The sequence below is a fragment of the Podarcis raffonei genome, chromosome 1, assembly GCF_027172205.1.
Source record: "Podarcis raffonei isolate rPodRaf1 chromosome 1, rPodRaf1.pri, whole genome shotgun sequence".
NCBI lineage: Eukaryota > Metazoa > Chordata > Lepidosauria > Squamata > Lacertidae > Podarcis > Podarcis raffonei.
This window is the reverse complement of record NC_070602.1, coordinates 48326666-48352135: the sequence shown is the minus strand read 5'-3', so window position 1 is coordinate 48352135 and position 25470 is coordinate 48326666. Positions and strand designations below refer to the sequence as shown.

Sequence of the window (25470 nt, the reverse complement as noted above, 5' to 3'; positions counted from 1 at the left end):
GTTTAACAAAAGGAACATAACTTTGAATCTACCTCTCATTTAAATCAGAACCAGTGAAGGCAGTGAATGTCCTGTGTGAGTGTCTGGACGCAGTTGGAGGATGGATGGCGGCTAATGGATTGAGGTTGAATCCTGACAAGAAAGAAGTATTGCTGCAGGGGGAGGGGTGGGGGTGGGAGACTTCCTGGTCTTGAATGGGGTAGTCATTTTGAAGGTGGGAGTCATTTTGGACTCATAGCTGTCCATGGAGGTCAATTCTGTGTCCAGGGCAGCTGTCTACCAGCTCCATCTGGCACACAGGCTGAGACCCTACCTGCCTGCAGACTGTCTCGCCAGAGTGGTGCATGCCCTGGTTATTTTCCTCTTGGACTAATGCAATGCTCTCTACGTGGGGCTATCTTTGAAGGTGACATGGAAATTACAACTAATACACAATGAGGCAGCTAGACAGGTGACTGGGAGTGGCCACCGGGACCATATAACACCGGTCCTAAAGGATCGTCACTGGCTCCTAGTAGGTTTCCAAGCACAATTCAAAGTGTTGGTGCTGACCTTTAAAGCCCTAAATGGCCTCAGCCCTGTATACCTGAAGGAGCATCTCCATCCCATCATTCAGCCCAGACACTGAGGTCCAGTTCCGAGGACCTTCTGGTGGTTCCCTCACTGCGAGAAGTGAAGCTACAGGGAACCAGGCAGAGGGCCTTCTCGGCAGTGGCACCCTCCCTGTGGAACACCCTCCCATCAGATGCCAAGGAGATAAAGAACTATACAACTTTTAGAAGACATCTGAAGGCAGCCCTGTATTGAGAAGTTTTTAAAGTTTGATGTTTTATTATGTTTTTATATGTACTGGAAGCTGCCCAGAGTGGCTGTGGAAGCCCAGCCAGATTGCTGGGATATAAATAAAATCCTCATCCTCATCTTCAGATTGAGAGAGTCAAGTTGGTATTATTTGAAGCTGTGAGTCTGTCTTCCTTTATAGGATGCAAGTGTGTGCTTTGTCTTACTAATCAGAATTTCTTAGCGATAGGTGTGTGTGCATTCAATGATAATTAAAGGTAAAGGTAACCCTGACCTAGGCCAAGTCATGGACGACTCTGGGGTTGCACGCTCATCTCGCTCCATAGGCTGAGGGAGCTGGTGCTTGTCCGCAGACAGCTTCTGGGTTATGTGGCCAGCATAACTAAGCCGCTTCTGGCAAACCAGAGCAGTGCACGGAAATGCCGTTTACCTTCCCGCCGGAGCGGTACCTATTTATCTTCTTGCACTTTGACGTGCTTTTGAACTGCTAGGTTGGCAGAAGCTAGGACCGAACAACAGGAGCTCACCCCGTTGTGGGGATTTGAACCGCCGACCTTCTGATCGGCAAGCCCTAGGCTCCGTGGTTTAGACCACAGCGCCACCTGCGTCCCAGATCAATGACAATTAGCTAAACTCAACCCTTGTATTTGTGTCTTGTTTTTAAATATAGAATTTTATTTTTTAAATAAAGTTCAAAATAAAAGACTAAAAAGAAAAACAGCATATAACAATGCAAGATGAGCACTAGATAATATTTTATTTTTAGCTCAAAACTCCATATGGCAAAAAGCAGGCAGGCATGCTTACTCTTCTTACCTTAGCTGCTCTACAGTAATGCTTTGCTTGTAGCGCTTGGGATAGAATTTGTCCAGGACCTGCTGGAGAAGATGTTGCATTTTGGAGTGGGATGACCTTCCAGGACTTGATGGTACTGGCCGATCTAAGTCTCCATATTCCACCTAAGCGGGGGGGGGGGGAATACATCAAAACAAACAATTGTTTTGTGCAAGCGATTAGTGTGTGAGTGCTTCTCTCTCTCTTTCTCTCTCTCTCTTTGTGTGTGTTTGTGTGAATGTGGAAGGCAAGCAACTATCAGAGGCATAACAAATAAAGAAGGTAACATAGAGGTTCTAAACAGTAGACTAGAATTCAGACTAACAACTGGGATCTGCTCCTTTTCAGGGTTCCATTGCCCTGTCATGCTTTCTTCTGGGAAAATTCATTCCATTCTCCCTCCCTGGTTTTCTGTTCCTACTCCCTCAAAAACTCAGTTTGTGGCAAGTGTTGGATCAACATCTTAGCTAAGCCTAGTCATGTATTGCACTACAGGCAACTCCCCACGTGTGGGGATTGTGTTCCTGGCTGCAACATGTGTCAACGGGATGCGTGGAAGTCTGACCCACCCCATTCCACCCCTGTCTCCTTGCAGCACTGAAAACAGCACACGTGCCAGTGGTCACATGTGTGCCATTTGTCGGTGCCTGTAGTGGACCCTGCTGTGCTTTACCAGCTTGTAACCTACGCTGTACTGACTTCATCAAGAAAACTTTTAAACCTTGGAGGAGTGGTGGCATCACCGAGGCAAGATGGTGTTTTGATCCAAAATGAAGTCTTGCTCAAATTTTTAACAGCCCCAAGCAGGCTATGAGCTGCAGAATCGGAGGATCACAAAGCAGCACTCTGGACAACTGGTTTTCACCGCCGTCTCAGAACATCAGAGAATCATGAGCCCAAGTGACAGCCGATTCCAATGTGGCTACCAGGGCTCAATGCAGTGGAAAAAACAACAACCCAGAGAGACCAGAAGCTCCATTTGACATGGCAGCTTTAGCTGCCCTAATTAAAAGAACTGCCCGAGGACTTGGGTAAAGCACTGACGCTGCTGAGAGGAGAGATTTTAAAACGCACCCAATCTCAGATGTTTCCACAATAGTTTTTCAAACAATCAAATGATGGGACAATCACTACACCCAAAATTAGCCCTACTATCTTTACTCCTCAGATTAAGAACATAGCCAATAAAGACCTTATCCTCCAGTTATCAACTGCAGCTAGATAAGTGATTGTCAAAAATCAGAAAGCTCTAAATGCAAATCTTTTTTGAAGCCTGGATTTTGCAAGTATGGGACACTGTGCATAAGGACAAACTCCATTTTCACAGTAAGAATATTGATCAGCGTTGTGGGGGATGACTCACACTTTCTGTACGACAGGGTAGCCTTTTATTGACTTTGTTAAGAGAATCGAACATGGTTTGCACCCTCCATCAACTCATGGAGCTTTATGGAGAGACACTTTCATTTGATGGCTATTTTCCTTTCTTTTCTGTACAACTGCTACGTCCTGTTTTCTTTGTATGGGCATTTTTTTTGCTACTTGAAATTTAAAATCAATAATAATAATAATAATAATAATAATAATAATAATAATAATGTGGGTTAAACCACAGAGCCTGGCACTTGCCGATCAGAAGGTTGGTGGTTCAAATCCCTGCGACCGGGTGAGCTCCTGTTGCTCAGTCCCAGCTCCTGCCAACCTAGCAGTTCGAAAGCACATCAAAGTGCAAGTAGATAAATAGGTACCGCTCCGGCGGGAAGGTAAACGGCGTTTCCGTGCGCTGCTCTGGTTCGCCAGAAGCGGCTTAGTCATGCTGGCCACATGACCCGGAAGCTGTACGCTGGCTCCGTCGGCCAATAAAGCGAGACCCCAGAGTCGGTCACGACTGGACCTAATGGTCAGGGGTCCCTTTACCTTTACCTTAACCACTTCCTCCACAGTGAAACCCACTGTAAGATTTGGTTGTGATGCCTATGAATAAATCTTCCTTATGCTTATGGAAACAACAACTTTTAAACCTCGAGTTGTGAACATTTATGAGTTCCAAGTCCAGGACACTGACCAGATCCAGACCTGCTTAGCTTCAGCAAGACAGTGTCTTCATGTGCATTTGAATCAAACCGTAGCCTTAGAACCACTACCTACTCCAACATGCTACGCAGAGATAAGAGAACTTTATAGTGGTCACATAAAAATATTCAAGCTCTATCTGTGGTTCCTCTTATAGCATGAGGGAGGGCATGTGATTTTTACTGCCTTGGAACCACCAGTGACCTTATTGCTCCTTGACACCCACAAGCATGAGGGTTTGGCCACTCACCTGAGCCATCAAAGCTGCCATTTCCAGAGCCAGCTCCTTATTGACAGGGAATCTCCCACTGGCTATTTCCCCACTAATCTGGAAAGCCAGCAGCAATCGTTCTCGGTCCGTCTCACCTTTTGCGTGGCTTCGGAAATACAACCTAAATGGGTGAAAAATGCCAAAGAGGAAAAAGAAACACGCCAACCACACCTTAGCACAGCATCTAGACCTTGCTCAGTCTAAGTACAATGAGTCTTTACTTACAGCTTTAAAGCTAATGTCGTATCAGGGAGATTACTCAGGGCGCAATCCCCAGGGAAGTTTTCCTGCACAGACCTGCACATCTCCAGTTAATTTCAAGGGAATATATGGAGGGGATTTTTTTTAGCAGGGACTTCTCTGTTTTATTGCTATAAGGAAGCACACTTAACAGAAGCGATGGGTCACCGTTGCTTACCAGAAAGGAGAAGGGGAAGGGTGGTGCAAATGCACCAGCAGACCCAATCCAGCCAATGTCAGTGCTTTTGCACCACACCAACCTCCCAGCTGCCTCACCAGCTCCCTCCTAGTAAGCAATGGCAGCTCCGCTCCACCCAGAAAGCCACATCTGGTACTTAACAGCTGAATAAAAACAACAGCCCTTTTACATCTGTTTCTCCACCCCAATATGCCACATCCAAAAGCATTTCTAATAGGACATGTTGATAAGTCCCAGTTAAGCAGCCTGAATTGGAACGTCTGCATCCAAATTTCAGTTAGGAGAATTTCCTCAATACTTCCCCCTCCCATTAATTTCAGTTCTAGTTAAATAACAGAAGTAAATATAAAGCTGGATCAAACCTTAAGCTCCACAAGACATAGGGATGCAATACCAATCCAAGCCAGCAGTGGGCAGTACCTGTTTTTATACGTTAGTTTCACTATTCTCGTGCCACCTTCGTATTTTCCAGGATTCAACTCTTTCAGAGCTTGCTCCCACTTTGAAATGACATCACAGATCTTTAAAAGAGAGACTGAATGAGGCTGAAGACAGAAACTTCATGCTAGACATGCATAAAAACAGCACAGGTCATAGGACAGTACTGCAAACCTGGGCTCATTTCAGTGAGACATTAATCCTTATAAAATATTGAAACTTTGCAAAGGATTTAGAAATAAGCATACCCACTGTGATAATATTTGAACAGAGACTATTTAGAAGCCATGGAAAACTTTTAACTATTTCTTTGGACAACAAAACAAATAAATAAACAAGTGAGTCAGTGCCAACATATTTTCAATTAAATATTTACAGATGTGTATGCTGTATATATATAAAACAAAATATTCACCTTTCTTTTCATCAAAAGTAATTCCATATCATTAGTCTAGTTAAATAATAATCCTTACTCAATACTAAACTAAATACATGATAATGTATTTACTCAGTTAATGTGTTTGTGGGAGGGGCGGTTATTGGATTATATTGGGTTTTTTGGGGGTATGTATTTTGTGTTCTCATCATCTGAGGCCCTTGTTCATGTGCCTCCTCCACAAGATGTCCAGAGGGTGGCAAGACAAGAACAGGCCTTTTCTGCAGTGGCTCCCCGCTTGTGGAATGCCTTCCCCAGGGAGGCTCACCTAGCGTGCCAGGCAAAAATGTTCATCTTCTCCCACGCCTTTGGCTAATTAAACAATCTATTGACTTTTAAACTGTGTGTGGCAGGGTTATTGCTTTTGTTTGTTACTGTACTATGTGTTTTTGTGTTTTTATATTGTAAACTGCCCTGCGATCCTCAGATCAAGGGCGGTATAGAAATTTAATTAATAATAATAATGAGTAATCATGCATAATCACCTTCATAGGGCCTTGTAGGCAGTGTTCTAGATCCCTACCAGAAGGATCATCTGTAAATAGGTAAAACCCCGAGTTGGACGACAGCCTCATTCCTGTCTCCTGGTTCAGCCGCTGCAAGAACTCATCCACGGTTGAGGAGCCATCAAAACCGACCACCTGAAATGAAACAGTTGAGAAACAATCATGAAGACAAAATCATTGCTGATGGGTGAGCACATGGACACAGTTTAGCTGTACAGATCCATCGGCAAGCATAACCCACGGCAAATTCTGTACTGAGGCGGAGGAAGACATAATGGGTCATTTCACCCGGCCTTGATATCTTCTCAGTGTAAAGTCACCCAGCCCTCTTGCCTTACCTGGTAGGTTCCATTCATGAAGTGTACTGGGATGCTGAAGGGGAGTGAGTGGTGGTAGGGATTCCTCAGCAAAATGGACACGACCTCCATTCGGGAAGGTCTAGCTTCTCGCTCTCTAGCTTTCAAAGTGCGCTCCATTGATCTTCGACAGTAGATGGCATACTTGCCTATTTCGGTTCTAAATCAAAGAAGCGGGGGGGGGGGAGTAAAATATGTTTCAGAAACACCCATTGCACTATTGCAATTATTGCTTTTTCAATAACTATCATGCTGTTGCACATCACCAGGGGTTCCAGGTGCTCACCCAAGGTCGGTGTTTCCTTTTGGAAATGAGGCACAGCAGAGACTGTGGTGTTTTTATGATATATGGTTTATTTACACATATATGCAGCCTGAGCCTGCAGTGGAGGGGTTCACAGCATTAACACCCCCAAATGGTATTATTTCTCCCATAGCCGCAGCCATGGGTTCAAAATTAAACATTTCTTCCGCTAGCGAGAATAAGTTGAATCCCGTCCTATTAGAGCCATTCATAAAAATTGACTCCAGTTTAACCCAGACAAGACAAGCTCTTCACCTGGGGTCTGCATGCTGCTGTAGGTGATGCTTGAGATACCAAAGGAAATGTTGTTGAGGCAGGAAGAGAGGAGCGCAAAGAGCTAGTAATTGCCAGCACTGTGAAGAAAAACAGGGTTACAGTGAATGAAGCCACCATTTCTGTTGTCCCTGCCATTTATTCTCAAGACAAAAATATCATCTACCCAATTCTCATGGATGGTTGATTCACACATCACAAATGCTACCGAAGCAATAGTTTTGAGGGAGGGAGCCAGTTTTGCAAAGGATATATACTAGTGTAAATAGATACAACTCTACCAGGGGAGCAGCAATTTGCTGAGGTTGCTTGCCTGGGTGCCCTTACCATTAAAAATATGCTTCAGCTCCCATCAAACATGAAGAAGCCTTATTACAAGGACTTCATTCCACCACTATCAGACCAGTATAAGGTCTAAGCTAGGCATTAGGTGTGTAGGTTTGTAGTCAGGTTTTCTGAGGCAATAATCAACCACTTTTCAGTGTCACTGTGAAGGCTTCCATTCTATATCCAGTGGAGCTGAATGAGTATGTCCTGACTTTACCTTTTCAGTTATCATTTCTCAGGCTTTGTCTGCATGTTACCCTTCTGCAGGGAATCAAACTACTTATCACACATGACCAAAAAAGAAAAAAGGTTTCTGTGGAAATAAATACAATTGCCTCCAGTGCAAATGTAAGCATGTTAAGAAGTTCTCTGTTAATAAGTCATTTAAATTCAGACGTGGCAATCGGCACCTTGAACAGGGGAACATTCACCTGGATGACGGAGTAATTCTGAGCTTCCCTGCTGGTCTGTTTGACTAACTGACAATAGATTTCATTCTGTAGCTCACTGTGAGTCAGGCAGACCTGGAGTGCTGTCTGAGCCAGGGTCACATGATAATCAATAGATGGAGCTTCCACAGGAATGTTGATAAACAGCTGGCAAGACTGATAAAGGGGAGTGGAGAACAGAAGTACATTAACTGAGATGGAAGTGATAGTATCATTACATTTTCCTCACAACAATTAATAAGTTTATCATCTATCACAACGATGACGACGACTACAGTGGAATCTCGGTTTCCGAACGTAATCTGTTCTGGAAGTCCGTTTGACTTCCGAAACGTTTGAAAACCAAGGATCAAAGGGCTAGTTGCAAAGTCAATGGGAAAAAATGAAAAATGCACCTTGGAAGCCGTTTAACTTCCAAGGCGCATTCAAAAATGGAAGCATTCACTTCCAGGTTTTGGGTGTCTGGCTTCTGAAATGTTCGGCAGCCGAGACATTCAAAAACCAAGGTTTGACTGTATTTAGATAGGGCCATCAGCATGCACTGTGTTTTACAGAAGAGATTATAAAATGACATGTCCCTGCCCCAAGGAACTTACAATTCAGTATATGGCACAGGAAGTGAAGCAGAGACAGGGGCTTAACAGGGAAACAACATGTGGTTGTTTCAGTTGCACATGCTAAGTTACAGTCTGCGTTATTGTAGGGCGCAGGAACTAGGGGACTGTGTCAAAGGCTTGATGAAAAGGGTATTGAAGGATTTGAATTAAGCAAGATAATGGGCATCGTAGGTGTTCCAAAAGGCAGTTCCAAGATTATGGGGCAGCAAGAGAGAAAGGGAAGAATTTTAAGTTGCTTTTGGGCCTTGTGCAAACTTGACTCTCCCTTTCATCTTTCTTCAAAAATAAAATAAAATGCTTGAATAGTATATTTGGAGAGCCGTCTCTGTAAATACCTTGAAGAGTTTGAGGGCCTCTGTCTGCAGTGCTTCTGAAGGCAGAGTGGTGAGGGAAGCCTGCAGCCCCTCTTTGCTGTAACACAGCATAGGATGTTTCCACAAGGGAGAATCTGAATTAGTGGGAGGGACAAAGCTAGTTAGACGCTGCACAGGGCAAGGGATATTGCAAAGGAATATTAAAACTCTGGCGAATGAATCAGAAGTTGACAGCACCACGGTACTTCATCAGCATCTTTGGACTTAGAGCAATTCAGCACAGTTAGAAAATAGCACAAAGCACAGCCCTCCTGGGGCCATCCCATTTCAAAATACAGGTGAGGAACTATGTGCTTGAATTTTCTGCCATGTTAAAAACTCTGCACTAATGGAAATGCAGGACATTGGGGAGAAGGTCAGGCTACAATCCTTCTCCCAGACTTGCTAGGTTTCAACATGCAGGGAGTTTTGTTACAGAATATCTTTTAAATATTAGGCACTCACCTGCATTCTCAAGCAATGTGCCCTGGGCATGTAAAGGTAAAGGTACCCCTGACCGTTAGGTCCAGTCGCAGACGACTCTGGTGTTGTGCACTCATCTCGCTCTGTAGGCTGAGGGAACAGACGTTTGTCCGCAGACAGCTTCTGGGTCATGTGGCCAGCATGACTAAGGTGCTTCTGGCGAACCAGAGCAGTGCACAGAAACACCGTTTGCCTTCCTGCCAGAGCGGTACCTATTTATCTACTTGCACTTTGATGTGCTTTCAAACTGCTAGGTGGGCAGGGGCTGGAACTGAACAACGGGAGCTCACCCTGTCGCGGGGATTCAAACCGCCAACCTTCATATCGGCAAGTCCTAACTTTTCTGATTAACACAACAGCAAAAAGGCCACTTATAGAAAGGTCTCGTTTCAGTTGTGAGGAGAGCACCATTTAGTCTTTTTATCTTCTATAGTCCAAATATACTGTGTTTAATTAAGGCAGCCTTCCTCAACCTTGGCCCTCCAGATGTTTTGAGACTACGATTCCCAGCATCCCTGACCACTGGTCCTGCTAGCTAGGGATCATGGGAGTTGTTGGCCAAAAACATCTGGAGAGCCAAGGTTGAGGAAGCCTGAATGAAGGCTCTGTTACTCCACATCTGGCCAGGGCAAGGATGGGAGCAGAACTGTCTTTACAGTCTACTTAGTTGGATTTTGCACATTCATTGTGCCTGCTCACCACTGTGGAGATGTCATAAGAGGAAGAAAGTATCTATCTGTCAGAACATTTCCAATTCCTGTGCTTCAAAATTGTCTGTTACAACCTTGGATCAGGAGGAGGGGAAGCCACCATGTTGACAAATGACAACAGCACAACAAGCTCTTTGGGAAAAATATTTTCCTTTCTACTTACTTGGGTCTCCTTCTGCATCTAGTAGCTTCCCAATCAGCTGCTCATATGCAGTGCCTGCCTTTGCACTGCTACTTCCTGCTGCTACTGTCAGATGGTACAACCAGGTATCCTTAGAATAAAAGGGCAAAGAAAACTGAGCTGAAAATCTCATAGATCAACCTAAGAACTATAAACATATAGCATACCATCTGGGTGTATCATCTGGCACCAGTGATAGACGTACAGGGTTAATTTCTTCAGTCTCCAGCAAATGCAGCTTGTTTCTCAGTCTATAACAGGGACGCACTCCTTCCCTCACAACGGGAGGGAAGTTATACTTTGCAAGCACTAAAATTGCAAAGATTTTGTACCTGGGAAAATATGATTGTCACATTTTCCCAGCAAAGCATATCATACTTAATGTTCCATTGCTGATAATCTGGAGCCCTCCCACGAGTATGTAATAGAATAGGTACATTTTAAATAACGGAATTTATTATTTAAAATGCATCTATTCTGTAATGCGGTTAATTATTATTTTCCTAAATACCTTCTCCTGTTTGGTACGAATGAGTAGGTAGGTGGGACTCTGCTCCGGAGGGTGAATAACCAGGGTGCAATGTGAAGAAAGTAGCCCCCCACCATTAGCCTCATAATCTTCATCAGAATCACAGGAGCGATCCACTTCTTCCACCTTTGATTCCCGCAGGTGCAAATGGCCAAGGGGGCACTGGGAAAAGAAGGCCAAACAGGTTAAGCTGCATGGTAGAAAATACATGTGTGCATTAAATCAATAAATAGTAATAAAAACAGGAGGTTACAGGCTGTGTAAGGAGCTATTGGCTAGGACTGATGAGAAAAACGCTGAATATAAAAGCGGATTAAAAATACCTTGTCTTCCTGACTGCGATAATAGTAAAATGTTTTTCCAATCAGCGCACACCAAACCAGCTTGGAGTGTCCATGTTTCACCTGCAGAAACAGCCCAGGAATAAAAAGATTTTCTTTCAACTTGTTTGCATGGGTTCATTCATTTTTCTGGAAAACTTAGAATTGCACACACACACTTTTCTATCTTTCTCCCCTCTTTGATAAAAAACATAATGATTGTTGTGTTTTGAAATATAGTTCTGAAGATCTACAAAGGAAAAGATATTCTGCTTCCTATTAAAGATTATTTAATTTAAATTCTTGTTTAGTATAAGACACTGTTGAGTTTGATCATATTCCTACTTAGACCAACTTGGTTTGGCTGTCTAGGTTTAAATTCCAACCCGTAGAAACTGCTGTACTAAAACACTGCTTCAAACCTTGTCCGGGGGCGGGGGATGTCCAACCATCATTTAGGAAAGAGGATCATGTCAAAATGTCTCCAACCAGCTACATGGAGAAGCCCTGGTCCGCTTAAGACAGTAGAACCTTGCTCTGAGGAGCTTTTTATTTTGGCTGCCTTCAGGCTGCTACAGTATACTCAGCAAAGCAATGAAAAAGTAGCTCTTGAAAGGGCCAGACCCTGCTTCAGCCAAAGCTCTTCTGCTCAGCCCACACCTGAGAGACGAGATGGTGAATCCGAGTTCAAAGTCTATGTGAATCAACCTATCAATTAAGTATTGCAACAGTAGGTTTGTTACAGTCTATCAATGCTGGGTTTAATTCTTTTGCGTATTTACTGTAGTGGATATTAATCTACCTGTGCTGTCCCACAGTTGTGTTGCATCTCAGCCTTTGCCAACCTGGTGCCCTCCACATATTCTGGGCTACAACTCCCATTAGATAAATGGAAATTATAGTCCACAGCACCTAAGGAGCAGCAGGTTGGCAAAGGCGACTATTTCTGGTGCAGATATGCAGTACCTTGGTGAGCCAGCCTTTCACAGTGGGTTTGGCATCACTGAGAGGGACTTCCGTAGGACTGGTCGCCTGCACCTTCAGGATGTTTTGAAGGACACAAATCCATTCTTCCAGAATGTTAGGAGAGTCAGCTGACAGGAAATAGGTTCGTTTTTCAGTGATGAGCTAAAGGTGAAGGAAATATTACATGTTGCTACAACCAAGCATGAAGGCTTTTGCCATATTAATGTTGTTATTGCAGTAAATGAGTTGCTTTCTAATTTTCTGGCCACAATCACTAGAACCTTTCAAGGCAAGATAAAAGTGCCTTGGGAACATAATAGAGGCACTGTGACTCTTCATCCATTTTGTTACCTGCCCCCCACAAAGCTAGGAAGCTGTTCAGCTATTTCTCCCATTGGCATTGATGAGCTGCCGGGGGGGGGGGGCAGAACTGCGTCGCACTCAGTGAGATGAATTGCCAGTGTGTTGTTTATTATGACACACAGCTAAAAATTAAGTTGCTCTTCAATGCCATTCGAGGATATAAAAATCAAGCTAACTCAGGGGTCAGCAAACTCTTTCAGTGGGGGGCCGGTCCACTGTCCCTCAGACCTTGTGGAGGGCCGGACTATATTTTGAAAGGAAAAAAAAGAAAAAATTCCTATGCCCCACAAATAACCCAGAGGTGCATTTTAAATAAAAGGACACATTCTACTCATGTAAAAACATGCTGATTCCCGAACCGTCTGTGGGCCGGATTTAGAAGGCGATTGGGCCAAATCTGGCCCCCGGGCCTTAGTTTGCCTATTCATGGGCTAGGTGATATCCAGAGAAGAACTGGCAGCAGAAGAAATTCCAGAAGAAATTCCAGCGGCAGCACAGCTCTGCAAACATTGCAGGAGCACTACTGCAAGTTTTGTACGAAGGGGACATAATAGCATAACAAGATCCCTGCTGGATTAGGCCAAAGGTCCCTTGAAGTCTAACATCCTGTTGTCACAGTGGCTGACCAGATGCCTACAGGAAGCCCATAGCAAGGACCCAAGTGTAGCAGTGCTCTCTCCCCACTTGGGATTATCAACAACCAGTATTCAGTGGCATACTGCCTTAGACACTGGAGGTAGAAAATAACCATCTTGAGTATAAGTGATGTCAGCAGGATTTAACCTTTGTCAAATATGGCTGATAGTTACGAAATTTCGTGTGATGTGAGAATGTATCTGTATCCTCACATCTTCCGATTTTGAAGACAAATTAAGAGAATGGATATGTGGCCCCTGTTGACATTTCTGATATTTTTGCATCTTCTGTTTTTATTTGTGTTTATATTTTATGTATGATGGAATAAATGATGTTTTTTTTAAATTATGTGTAATGAATCTGAACAGATCAAAGTGCTGTAATTTAGACGTTTCTGCATTATTGACAGAAGTGCAATAATACTTGGGAGACTTTACAGGAAAGCGGGCTGTGTCAAAACCTTTTTACAGCTTTCTTCAAACATTAAAGGTTAAGTTTACGTTGAGTATTAGGTTTCAGGTCTTCTAGTATATGAACTTAATCTGCCTGATCTTTTCTGCAGGGCAAAACCATATGAAAACCAAGAACTTCAATTCAGGTTTGTCATGACAGGGAAAGTTGTCTCAATTAAAACATTTTCTCTCCCTGCCAATCTCTGTTAGTGCCCTTTATACTTCAGAAATAAGAAACAAAGGTCAAAAGCAATGCTCACTTGGAATGTTTGAGATCCTTCACCCCGTATGATCTGGCAAGAAGAATTCAGTTCCACCTGCCCCTGGGGCTTGCAGATGACATCACTCTGGAGAGAGGAAGGAAATGCAAGAGACAATGAGGAATAGAATATAAGGGATGGAGAAAAGGTGAGGCACAACCTCCAGGTAACATTCTGCATACATGGCTGGTTTACTATATTCACAGCAGAGAAAGCACCAATGACATGACAATGTTGCTAATAAATATTTAAAAAATTAGGGCTGAAAGCATGCATTGGTCAATAAATTAATCAACAGCCCCAGTTTTAGTAGGTGGGACTGTGAGTGATGGTGGTTTTTGTGTGCGTTCTTTGGAGGGAATAATATTTCGATTCTGTTACTGATATTGGGGATAAAAAAATAACATATCAAAGATGGCTAAAGGATGAGTAGTTTAAGAAAACTATTGAATATGAGGATTTGCTACTAACTCACCGGGGACTTATAATACATGATCTGTCCATTTCTCAACACAAACCACCGCCTCTTCCATGCCTTCACCTGGTTGCCCATTTTCAGCAAATAGCCAGATTTCTCCAGTGGCTCCTAGATGAAAGAAAACAGATATATTTTCCTGTGCAATGGACAAGGTGCAAACCAGGGCTGGGGAACCTCAGGTCCTCCAGCCCTCTTTAGCTGGGTTCCTTTGGGATTCCTCCAAGCCCAGAACCCCTCCCCAGTCACATCCCTCTCCCTAGGCCACACCCCTCACCAGCTGGCAGGCACTGGATTTGTTCTATTTGAAAAGGTTGATGCTAAGACAGCCCAAAGTGCAGATGGTGTTGGTGATGGGAGGAATAGCTTACACTGCACACTCCACCATCTGTGGAATAGGATGACGTCCGCTGCAACTTGTGCTCTGGTTCAGAATAATCTTCATCAACGGAGTAGGCATCAGGGGGGATGGCGTAGTCACTCTCCGAGCTTAGCGAAGACATAGAGACACCTGCTAGAAATAAAAAGAAACCAAGAACATGCATGCTTGCCTGGTTCAGTAAGACCAAGCTTGTATGCAGAACCAAAACTATTGAAACAGGCTCACAAAACTACCAATCATCTAATAGCCTAATTAGGTAAAGGGACCCCTGACCATTAGGTCCAGTCGTGGCCGTCTCTGGGGTTGCGGCGATCATCTCGCTTTATTGGCCAAGGGAGCTGGTGTATAGCTTCTGGGTCATGTGGCCAGCATGACTAAGCCGCTTCTGGCGAACCAGAGCAGCACACGGAAATGCCTTTTACCTTCCTGCCAGAGCGGTACCTATTTATCTACTTGCACTTTGACGTGCTTTCGAACTGCTAGGTTGGCAGGAGCAAGGACCGAGCAACGGGAGCTCACCCCGTCATGGGGATTTGAACTGCCGACCTTCTGATCGGCAAGTCCTAGGCTCTGTGGTTTAACCCACAGCGCCACCCACGTCCCAAATAGCCTAATTACCAGTCATCTAATAACCCAAAATTAATATTACTAGCAAAATGCCTTGATTGCAAAGGCAAAACTGACACGCCCTTTCCCTAGTGTATGACCTGTTTTGAGATGTTCATTTTTTTTAGAGCTGAAGCAGCAAGATTTCAGGTGGACTAACAGAAGGATCGCAGTAAAGTTTATGAACTTTCCCCCATATGCTGGGGAGCTGACTTATAATTTACAGCAGATAAAAGATAATCTCTAGACTGGATTTTAAAAACACACTTACTTGGCAGTAAGCTCCACTGAAGTGGAAGTGCCTAGAATTTTGCTGATAGTTCTACTACAGTTGAAACCCCAAATTCCCTGATGATTCTGGTCTGCTACCTGCAGATGCTTTTAAATCATTTTAAAGCTTCTTCTCCCAGCAATCCAGAAAGCAATCCTGCACTTCCTTCCTCTTACCTCGCTTCACTGCACGAGGACTGCCTGGTATGCTTGTTTTTCTGCATTCAGATCCTGCATTGGAGGTTCTGAAGCTCACATGAGAGCTGCAGTCATCATCAGAGCCGGAGGACTCGTCTAGGAAAGGAACGTTGCTGATTTGGGTAGCTTTCTGGAAAACAAGCCTCCAAAGTCAGGATGAAAGGGAACGTAGGCATCACAGTTCACAAGAACCTTTCGTAAACTGGCTTGAGGTTTTTTGTTTTGTTTTTACATTCAAGCAGCATATACATTTTACGAAATAATAAAAAGAGCTAGCACAAGAAAACCAGTTACATTGTTCTGTCTCTACACTCTGCCCCTAGATCAAAAGAAGCAAGCCCCTGTAGTTGTTCATTTCATTCTCTATGCCCTAGAGCAGGCATAGGCAAACTCGGCCCTCCAGATGTTTTGAGACTACAGTTCCCATCATCCCTAACCACTGGTCCTGTTAGCTAGGGATGATGGGAGTTGTAGTCCCAAAATATCTGGAGGGCCGAGTTTGCATATGCCTGCCCTACCAATGGCAATTAGGGTTAGGGAAAAAAGGCAGAAGCTTAGGAAGGAGAGATACACATCATTTCTGCTTGAATCCAAGGCTGTGGCTATGGGAGAAGCAAGACCTTCTTGTGGTGTTAATGACGTGAGCCCCTCCGTCGTAGGCTCAGGGTGTAAATAAACTGTTTCTTTAAGATACTACAGTCTCTGCTGCCCATCGATCTCAGGAAACTGTAAGCACTTGGAACCCCTGGAATCCTGCACTGCTTGGAGATTGGGTTGGCATGCAACAACATTGTCTTATTTTAGTTAGTATTTAACAGGTTGTGGCAGAAAAAGTATCTCATGGGGAACAAAAAGTAAGCCCGCTCCCATGACGTCTTTATGCTATTTTGGGCTCACTTCTGGGTTGTGCATCATTCGGACGCATCTAACTTGGTCATTGCCTATAGTTTCAAATGCAAATATGAGCCTAGCTTGAGGTCTTTCTGACTTCTGGGAAGAGGATGAGACCAGGCAGCATGTGTGTGGTGTGTGTGCAGACATACAGCACAGGCAAGATTCACTTAACAGTTATCTAGACAATTTAAGGTGTAGCCATGTGAGTATGAGACATCTTCATGCATACAAGGAGACTGACCTGAACTGTATGATAGACCTGCAGATGAGCCTTCATCCTGATTTGTTTGCACAAAGTTTACATGGGGGTTAGATTACATGTATGTAAGTATGTATGTATGTATGTATGTATGTATGTATGATGGTCATCCGCCTGATTTGAATGTTCGCTTGATTCTCCCCCCCCCCTCAGTAAACTGAATAGCTTTATTACAAATGTAATTACTTTTCCTTATGGTTTTCTGCCAGTAATAAGAAATTAGATTTCCAAGGACCTATTTCCATCACATGTCTGCTTTGCATGTGCTCTGTTCTGTCTAGTTTCTTGGCAGGTTTAAGAAAAACACGAACCAAAATTGTGTGTAAATTGTTCACACAACGCTGGAGCACACATTTTGTATACTTGTTATATGCATTTTGTACACATTCTTTCCCTAAAATTTACATTTTGTATGCTTTTCAAAGCATTTCCCCATAAAATATGCACTTATAGGTATGCTTAATATAAAATATACCTTACTGTGTGCATTTTTTTTGTACTGAAACTGCATCACAAAACTCAGAGAAGTGCACAATTCAGTTGATACCTGCATTCAGATTTGCATATGGGTCAGGACTGGAGAATTAGATCAGTTTTCTTTAAAATGTTGACTGAACAAATTTCTCCTCCATCCCTGCTATGAGCTCTCCTACCAGTTTATTGCTTTCCACATCTGTTCCCACAGAGTTGTCCACCTTCCCATATTGGTCCTAACACAAGTGTCATCGTCCTTACCCCTTTTAGCATGGTGTACACAGGCACAGTGACATTTCTGTAAATGAGGCAGGTGAACGTTCCAGCGGGTGAATAGCTTGAAGAATTTGAAGCTGAGATTTTTATATGTAAAGGAAAGAAAGAAAAATGACAAGCTGCAATTAGCATCCCCACAGCATGTTTAAATGGATGGGTTTAAATTAGCTAGATGGGGCTATGTGGATAATCAACATTTATGTGGTAACAGGGCTCTGACCAAGATTAACAAATGACCATTATATCTGAAACCACATTGAAAGACTATGTGTTGGTAAAGACTACCCATCTTTCATCTCCCGTATCTCCACAACAAAGAAAGCATAATTGATGGAGGTGCCCTTTAGTGGAGCACGTTTCTGTGACTAAATGCCCTTTATCACCAAATATACAGTATACCAGCAAATGTGGTATAAATTCAGTCCGTAGTACATTTATCACAGAAGAGTTTACCTGACCAAATGTTCTGAAAATATACCACCGGATAACACTAGTGGTATCTGCTCATGTATAGAGTCTTTGGGACAATTTTGGCTAGTACTTACTCCGGCTAGAAGAGTCACTCCCAAGAGCCACTTCTGAAAGCCTCATGCCAGACTTGGCTACTGCATAGATCCGACTCTCCTAAAACAAGGGGGAAAGATCAAGGGGAAAAACAAAGCAAAAATGTAACTTCTGGTGAACTTAAGGCAACTTGGGCTGCTTTGTCCCTTCTTCGGGTCCTGTCGTCTTTACGAGAGAGTTTCTAGCAACTGAGCTACAAGCATATCTCTCAGGTGGCACAAATGTGTAAGCTGTCTTTTGGATAGAGACACAAAAGGTCCACCTACAGTTTAATTGTAAATAGACTATTCTTGGAAACATACACCAGGAGGGAAGAGGATGGGGTGCATGGGGGAAGAGGAGCTGCAAGAGAAAGGGAGGTGTTGAGCACACTCTTTTTACCAGCTGCTTCTCCCCTACAAATAATGCACCTCCAATTCTGTTTGAAAGAGGGAAGCAGTGGTCATAGTCGTATTGGCTTGATAATGTGTAGTTTCAATCTCTGATATATACCCTGAAGCAACTGTTAAACACGCAAGAAATTAGAACAGAAAGGAGAAAATAAGTTCATATCAAAATTATATATGTTCATTCTCAATACCTACATACATCTAAAAAAAGGAAATAAGAACAAAGATATGAAAATTCTTGCAGAGATATGGGAAAAAAATATTTACAAAAGCATCTCGGCTTCCTGTTGCTACAACTTGGGTTGGAGTATTGTTTAGGAGTTTTTGTATATTTATTTTAGATATTGTTTCCAGTTCCTCTGATGGCAAATAGAATTTGTCCCTAATATATAACATGTGGATATATAATATTAGATTAAAATAACAACACCTTTGCAATATGCACAGTTATTTCCAAGCTGCAATGATTTTGTTGGTGGGTTTTTTTAATATAAAAAATGCAGTGAATTAAAGTCTTGGGCATGTACTGAATTCTGAAGATCTTACCCAAGATGGAAATCTGTGCAGCGGAGGAGTGGGTGGCTTGCCTCCTGGGTCCATCACTCTGGTTTCAGAAGTCCATGTCTCCTTATTACAGCAAGATTGCTGGTGAATCTCTTCATCCATCCCTGCCTCCTCCCCCAAACAGTCTTCCATCTCCATGTTCTCAGCTACTTCCTCATCTATATCCGTCTCTTCCACTTGTCCCCGGCAATGTGAAACAGCACTTATAGGCTTAAAAGTGCCGATATCATTGTTCGCCACATGATGGAAGGAATCTGCTCCTGACTGTGGTTGGCTATAATGCCGCTTGGTGAGCAGGATGCTGTCCCTTGGATTGCTAGGAGTCCGAACTTTGGGGAGGGTCATGCTGTTACCTAGTCCAGCTTCCCTTCCTGGGAAATTGTGGGAGGTTGAAGTAATGGATTTTGGCAACTTCAGGGCTGGAGTTGACGTTGAAAGAGAACCATTAAGAACATTTTTCACTTCCCCAGATGAGGATGAGTGCAACCTATGAGTTCTGAAGTCAGTACTCAGTCCATCTGCTGGCTTGCACAAGTCAGATAATGTCTTGTCTGAATCACCAATGGAATTCTGCAGTTCCTCCAGGGGAGACTGAAAAGTTAAAGCTCCATGAAACTTCACAGTCTCAGCTTGGTGGTTTGATGATGGGCAGATTTGGGTATGTGCCATGGGGACCAGATCATTTACCGAAGAGTTCTGGTAGTCTGGGAAGTCAGAGATAAGCCTCAGTGAGCTCCGAGAAGGCACCGATTTGTTCACCTCACCCGTTACACAGGCATCATTCATAAATACCACACTTGCTATATAAGGAACCCCTTTCATGGAAACACTCTGATATGCCTGTTTGATGTCCATTGCAAGAATCCTGGAATCCCGGTCTGAGTTCTCAAGGAGGCATGACAATCGGTCTCGAAACAGCTGGATGTTGCAGTTGGAAACAGATTCTTCAGAAGGCACAGTCATCAAATCTGCAATTGGGAAAAGACGTCAGAACATAAGAAGGCCCATCTAGTCCAGCATTCTGTTCTCACAACCAACCAGGACCTGAGTGCAACACCACTCTTTCCACTTGTGATTCCCAACAACTGATGTTTCATAGACCTGCTGCCTCTGATGCTCAAGGTAGAACACAGCCATTGTAACTAGTAGCCATGAATTGCCTTATCCTCTATGCATTTGGCTGATTCTCTTTTAAAGCAAGCCAAGATAGTGGCCGGCACTACATCTTCCGGGAGAAAATTTTGTACTTTAATCAAGTTCTATGTGAAGAAGTACTTTCTTTTGTCCGTCTTGGAATCTTCCAACATTCAACTTTCAACGACTTCAAGTTCAAGCATTATGACATAAGGAAAACAACTTTTCCCTCTCCACGTTCTCCATAATTTTATGCACCTCTTACCATGTCCTCCTTACCCGCCTTTTCTCCAAGCTAAAAAAACCCGTAACCTGTTTTTAACTTTTATGTTTTTATTGTATAGTTTTGCTTTGTTTTTACTGTTCTAAACTGCTTTGATATTTTTTGTGATATAGTGGTATATAGATATTTTTATAAATAAATAAACTTTCTACAATTTTTTTTATCATGGCAATAATTGTGCCCTGTATATATCTAAACAATTAGGGTTTGTTTGTTTTCTTCCTCCATCTCCATCCCTTTGTGTCATGTCTTTTAGATTGCTAGTCTGGGCAGTGACTCTCTTTTGCAAAATTTTATCTGTAAGCCACTATTTCAGCTGAAGAGTTTAGTTTCATTAATTAAATACTCCCAGGATACTGAATCAAAATATTGTAAACTCTTTTTAAAAAAATAATTTTATTAATATTATATTATTACACTTTGTAGCCAAGATCATTATATAATCATATGTAGAAAACTTGTTCCATTAGTCCACTCTTCTAAAAACAGGAATTTATAATCTTTAAGCCCAAATCATTTGAAACCCCTCCAACCCATCCATGCTGATGGTTCTGGTGATCTGTAATTAAAGGACAAATATGGCCAGGTAATACAGTTCAGATTATAACACCCCCAATAGCTCTTACAGGTCTATTCTGAGCAACAAACTAGTGAAATGGCATTCTTCATTTGTACACTAAAGGAGAAAGATTCCTTTGTAACCACCAAAATCAATAATCAGTATAATGCTGTCAAAAGTGATCTGTATTAAACATGGTAAATGTACCTGCAGTTTTTCAGGTAAACAAAACTGTAGATAAATCTGTTAATCAGTAGAGATGTCTGCAAGAGATTGATTTTATTTCCAGAGCAGTGGTTAAATTTACAAAAAAAAAAAAGGAGCTAGAGAGACTCATAAGGCTGGACCTCTTATTTGGAAGTTCTGCCTGTTAATCCCAAACACACTTGGGTGCGTAGTCAAGAGACTATTTAAAAGTGAAGAAAATCCACTCTGCATATGTTCAAAGGCAATGTTTTACACATTATGACTTGTCACATTGCCATGCTGAGCATGGAAGACAAGGGATTAAACCCTGGTTCAAATTAGCCCTTATGTTGGAGAATCTGAATTGAATCAGACACAATGAGACAGTACAATTATGTGCAGGAGTCAATGTATCATTCAGAGCTGTCTGATTGGTGGCATTTTGGGAACACTTAATACCAGGTTATTATAGCAACCATTTCATTCCGCTAGCAATCAAAACGGATGGGAAGTTGTTTGCAAAGCTTTCAACTGGAAAGGTGCTTGCGCTTGCAGAGAGAACTGAGGCCAGTCAGGTAATATTGGCACAGGATTGGCACCTCCATGTACATACATACAATTCTCCTGTGCTCCAGGTTGCTTGCCTATACATGATGGCTATGCCTACTTCGCTGTTAGAGAGCGAGAGAGCGCAATTTGGAAAACACAATTCCCTTACATTTGAAATGTTAATCATATTGTAGTGAGGAATGAAGTTTTCAGGACCCAGTACAAAGAACCCATATCTTTAGTTGCACAGAGGGAGAACAAACACTATAAATGCAAACTAGGCTTCCCCCAGTAACTTTCAATGTATCTATGTGCAGTAGAAAGGCATGGGAGCCCAATATTCACTATCATGCCCCAGTATGAATTGTACACTATGTGAATAGGCCCATAGAAAATGTAATGCATGATTGAGGTGGGTGACATATTATACAATGGTACCTCGGGTTACATACGCTTCAGGTTACATACGCTTCAGGTTACAGACTCCACTAACACAGAAATAGTACCTTGGGTTAAGAACTTTGCTTCAGAATGAGAACAGAAATTGTACTCCGGCGGCGCGGCAGCAGCAGGAGGCCCCATTAGCTAAAGTGGTGCTTCAGGTTAAGAACAGTTTCAGGTTAAGAACGGACCTCCAGAACGAATAAGTACTTAACCCGAGGTACCACTGTGCATGTCACAGGTTTAAAAAGGCACAGCAATATTACCCATACTTTAGGTTAGGGAGGGCGAACCTATGGCCCATCAGATCTTGCTGGACTACAGTTCCCACAATCCCCGACCATAGGCTTTGCTGGCTAAGGCTGATGGGAGTTTGGAGTTTAACAACAACTGGAGGGCAGCCACAGGATCCCCAACTGGGTTTTGTGTCCTAGCTGCAGGAAATAACGATATAGCACAGATACATTAGTTGGTCCTCGGCAATTGTGTAAGCCACATAAAGGGTGGGGCTATTCTTAGTTGTACAAGAACGTACTTGGGACGGAGAGGTTAATGAGGTTTTGCAGTCCCTTTCTCTATTCCCTGTACACATTTGATTGCACCCCACTGTATAAGTCCAACACAATCATCAAATTTGCGGATGATACAACGGTGGTGGGGCTCATTAGTGAGAACAATGAGACTGCTTATAGGAAAGAAGTACAGGGGTTAATTCAATGGTGTAAAGAAAACAATCTTATGCTTAACACCAAAAAAACCAAAGAACTCATAATTGACTTTAGGAGAAAGAAAAGTGTATTTTTACCATTGCACATAAATGGCGAGGAGGTGGAGAGGGTTGGTAGTTTTAAATACCTGGGCATTTATATCTCTGAGGACCTCTCATGGACTGCAAATATTAATATGGTTGTGAGGAAGGTGCAGGGGAGGTTGTATTTCCTGAGAATGCTCAGGGGACTGAATCTATCTCAGCACCTACTTCTGTCCTATTATCACAGTACCATTGAGAGTGTCTTAACCTATAGTGTATTATCGTGGTATGGGAGCAGCTCTGAAACGGATAAAAAAGCTTTACAGAGAATAATTAAAATTGCCCAGAATGTTATTGGGCTCCAACTACCAACCCTGGATGAGATCTTCACGTCTCGCACTTTGAAGAAGTCACACAATATCCTGAGAGATCCCACCCATCCTGCTCACAACTTCTTTGAACTGTTGCCTTCGGGCAGAAGATATAGGACAATGAAAACACGAACCACACGCCTTCTGAATAGTTTCTATCCAAGAGCTCTGATTGCACTAAATAATGATCTTAGGGCCAGTTGCAAGAAATAGCAAGCAGGAAGTAGGAAGGAATGAGATAGGTTTTAGGTTATGTTATGCCTTAAATAGGTTATGTTATATTCTGGATTATGTTATGTTTTATAGATTATGTCTGAATAGGATGAGAATGTTGGAGATACGTGCAAATGTGTATGTGAACCCGGTCTTTGGGTGGGTGTTTGATTTTCGTTGTTGTGTATACTGTGTATATATGGACAATGACAATAAATTTATCTTATCTTCTTGTACTTAGCATGTACAAGAACAACATTGGTGTCAAAGTAACAATCATAGAACATCTACAATCCACATTTAGGTGGACCCATGAACTTTGCCAGAGCATCCAAACATGTCAGGAAATGACCGAGTGCGTAGTAAAAAAAGAAAATCTGCTTATGATTTTCAGAAAGTAGCTTCACCCCTAGTATAATATCTAAAGCTTGATGTTGCCCCCCTAAAGGTAATGGATTTTCTGCCACTGACATTAGTTATAGCCTTTACAGCTGAATTAATAGACCAGCCATTAGTATGGAGACAGAAACAGAGATCTCACAGACAGCCTGCCTCAAAGTATATATATTTTTAAAAACTGATATATATATATATGATGGAAAATGGAAATATTATATTCTGCTCATTCTGCCTCTGTGTACTAGAAGGAAACCACAAATGGCTAAAGTGAAACTTACACAGAGATCTGAGGGTTCTTCTTTTCACTTTCCCTGCTGATTCCTAGACATTTATTTTAAAAATTACATATTTACCTTGCAGCGTTGCTTGAAGGACTTTGATCTGCTCAGTCAGCTTCAGGTTATAACCCTTGAGGTAATGGTTTTCCATCTCAAGCTGTGAAACAGTAGAAGAAAACACTTTATGTTAAAAAAAATCATTTGAAGTATATTTCTTTTACAAACAGTTCTGTCCAGATTTTTGGCTTTAATAAAATTTCAAGAAAATTAAGAGAATTAATTGAAAATTCCTACCTTCTTCGAAAGGAAGGCCTATCTCTAGGAAGAGTTCTCTTTGTCTTGTATATTTATGGCCAAACTGTATGACTATCTGCTTAACCAATAAGCTTGGACTTCACTAACTAAATTACTAAACAAGTACATAGGTTGTACTGTAAGCGTCATTACTTGCCCAGTTCTACAGTCCATCGGCACACAAAAGAAGGCACACAGCTGTACACATTGTCTTCTCCAACAGTGCAATGCAGAAGTTTACATGTCACTGCAGAGCAGGATATCCCTACTGAGTTGTCACTGCAAGCATCTCTTTCATGCTAATGCAGTTGTACAATTCTATGGACTAGGGGTGTGGAAGAAACAAACTGGCCATCACCTCTCTTAGTTTAGCTGTCACCCAGTCTTTAATTTTGGCAGCCTTTTCTTGGACAATTTTAGCATCATCCGCTCTCAGTTGCTTCTGTGAAGAAGAGAAATAGACAAATGTTATAAGACAGCAGCAGATCCATTTGACTTGAAGAAATTGCAGGTATAGCCATGAGCAACAGCTCACGATTCTTGCACAATTCTTGCATAGCAGTAAGGAATATTCTGGAGCCTTTGTGGAAACTTGCCCTACAAATCAGAACTAGACCACAGACCTCAGGTGCCAGAAGGAACACTTTCCCCATAGTAATTTGCCTATGTGTTGAGGTCCTATTTAGAGCCTCTCTACCAGGTTTTCCAGGCATCTAAAGTAAAACTGGTGGCAAACAGAGAGAGCCTTCTCAGTGCATCTTTTCACTCTTAATGTATTATATTGACTTAAATCACATAGCTGTTTCCTATGGTTATTTATTGCCAGTTGTAACAACTTAACTCTTCTGCCCCATACTTCTTCTTTTTAAACTAATTTCTCTTTCTTTTCTTTTCTTTTCTCTTTCTGCAACCTGTTTGTAGTTATTAAATTTATTTATTTATAATGAAAAAAAGAAAGCCTTCTCAGTGCTGGGATTGTGTTTGTGGAATTCCCACGGCTATTGAGAAGCGTGCCTGGCACCAACTGCATTATCCTTTAGGTGCCAGGCATAATTCCTCCCCCCACCAGTCATACATACATACATACATACATACATACATACATAATATTGTTCTTCTTCTAACGTATTAATTACTATTATGGGGGATATCCAGTGTTGTGCAAGCAGACATAATGAGACTTTTCCTTCTTCCCCCTCCCTGCCACAGTTCTCTCGAATCGGCTTCAGAGGGACCTGCAACACTCCAGAACAGATTTGGGGGCCATATGGGGGAACTGCAAAG

At 42.4% G+C, this 25470-nt stretch overlaps 1 protein-coding gene across 5 annotated transcripts in view; it reads right to left on the bottom strand.

The window, feature by feature from the left end:
- The window catches only part of PLEKHH1 (pleckstrin homology, MyTH4 and FERM domain containing H1), a 46291-nt gene that overhangs the window by 5092 nt on the left and 15729 nt on the right, over positions 1 to 25470 (bottom strand). For 3 of the 5 annotated variants that reach the window (XM_053385303.1, XM_053385332.1, XM_053385312.1), the window contains exons 5-25: positions 24545 to 24628; positions 23968 to 24049; positions 18711 to 19696; positions 17757 to 17835; positions 17197 to 17288; positions 15288 to 15438; positions 14224 to 14366; positions 13853 to 13963; positions 13378 to 13464; positions 11667 to 11828; positions 10704 to 10784; positions 10363 to 10542; positions 9834 to 9942; positions 8460 to 8572; positions 7490 to 7663; positions 6714 to 6811; positions 6137 to 6314; positions 5778 to 5933; positions 4839 to 4939; positions 3959 to 4100; positions 1618 to 1760 (exon numbers count right to left, since the gene is read on the bottom strand). In XM_053385303.1, the coding sequence (XP_053241278.1) occupies positions 1618 to 1760; positions 3959 to 4100; positions 4839 to 4939; positions 5778 to 5933; positions 6137 to 6314; positions 6714 to 6811; positions 7490 to 7663; positions 8460 to 8572; positions 9834 to 9942; positions 10363 to 10542; positions 10704 to 10784; positions 11667 to 11828; positions 13378 to 13464; positions 13853 to 13963; positions 14224 to 14366; positions 15288 to 15438; positions 17197 to 17288; positions 17757 to 17835; positions 18711 to 19696; positions 23968 to 24049; positions 24545 to 24628 (3452 nt within the window). The remainder of the gene's footprint in view (positions 1 to 1617; positions 1761 to 3958; positions 4101 to 4838; positions 4940 to 5777; positions 5934 to 6136; positions 6315 to 6713; positions 6812 to 7489; positions 7664 to 8459; positions 8573 to 9833; positions 9943 to 10362; positions 10543 to 10703; positions 10785 to 11666; positions 11829 to 13377; positions 13465 to 13852; positions 13964 to 14223; positions 14367 to 15287; positions 15439 to 17196; positions 17289 to 17756; positions 17836 to 18710; positions 19697 to 23967; positions 24050 to 24544; positions 24629 to 25470) is intronic. The other 2 variants (XM_053385322.1, XM_053385342.1) reach the window with 1 other exon arrangement.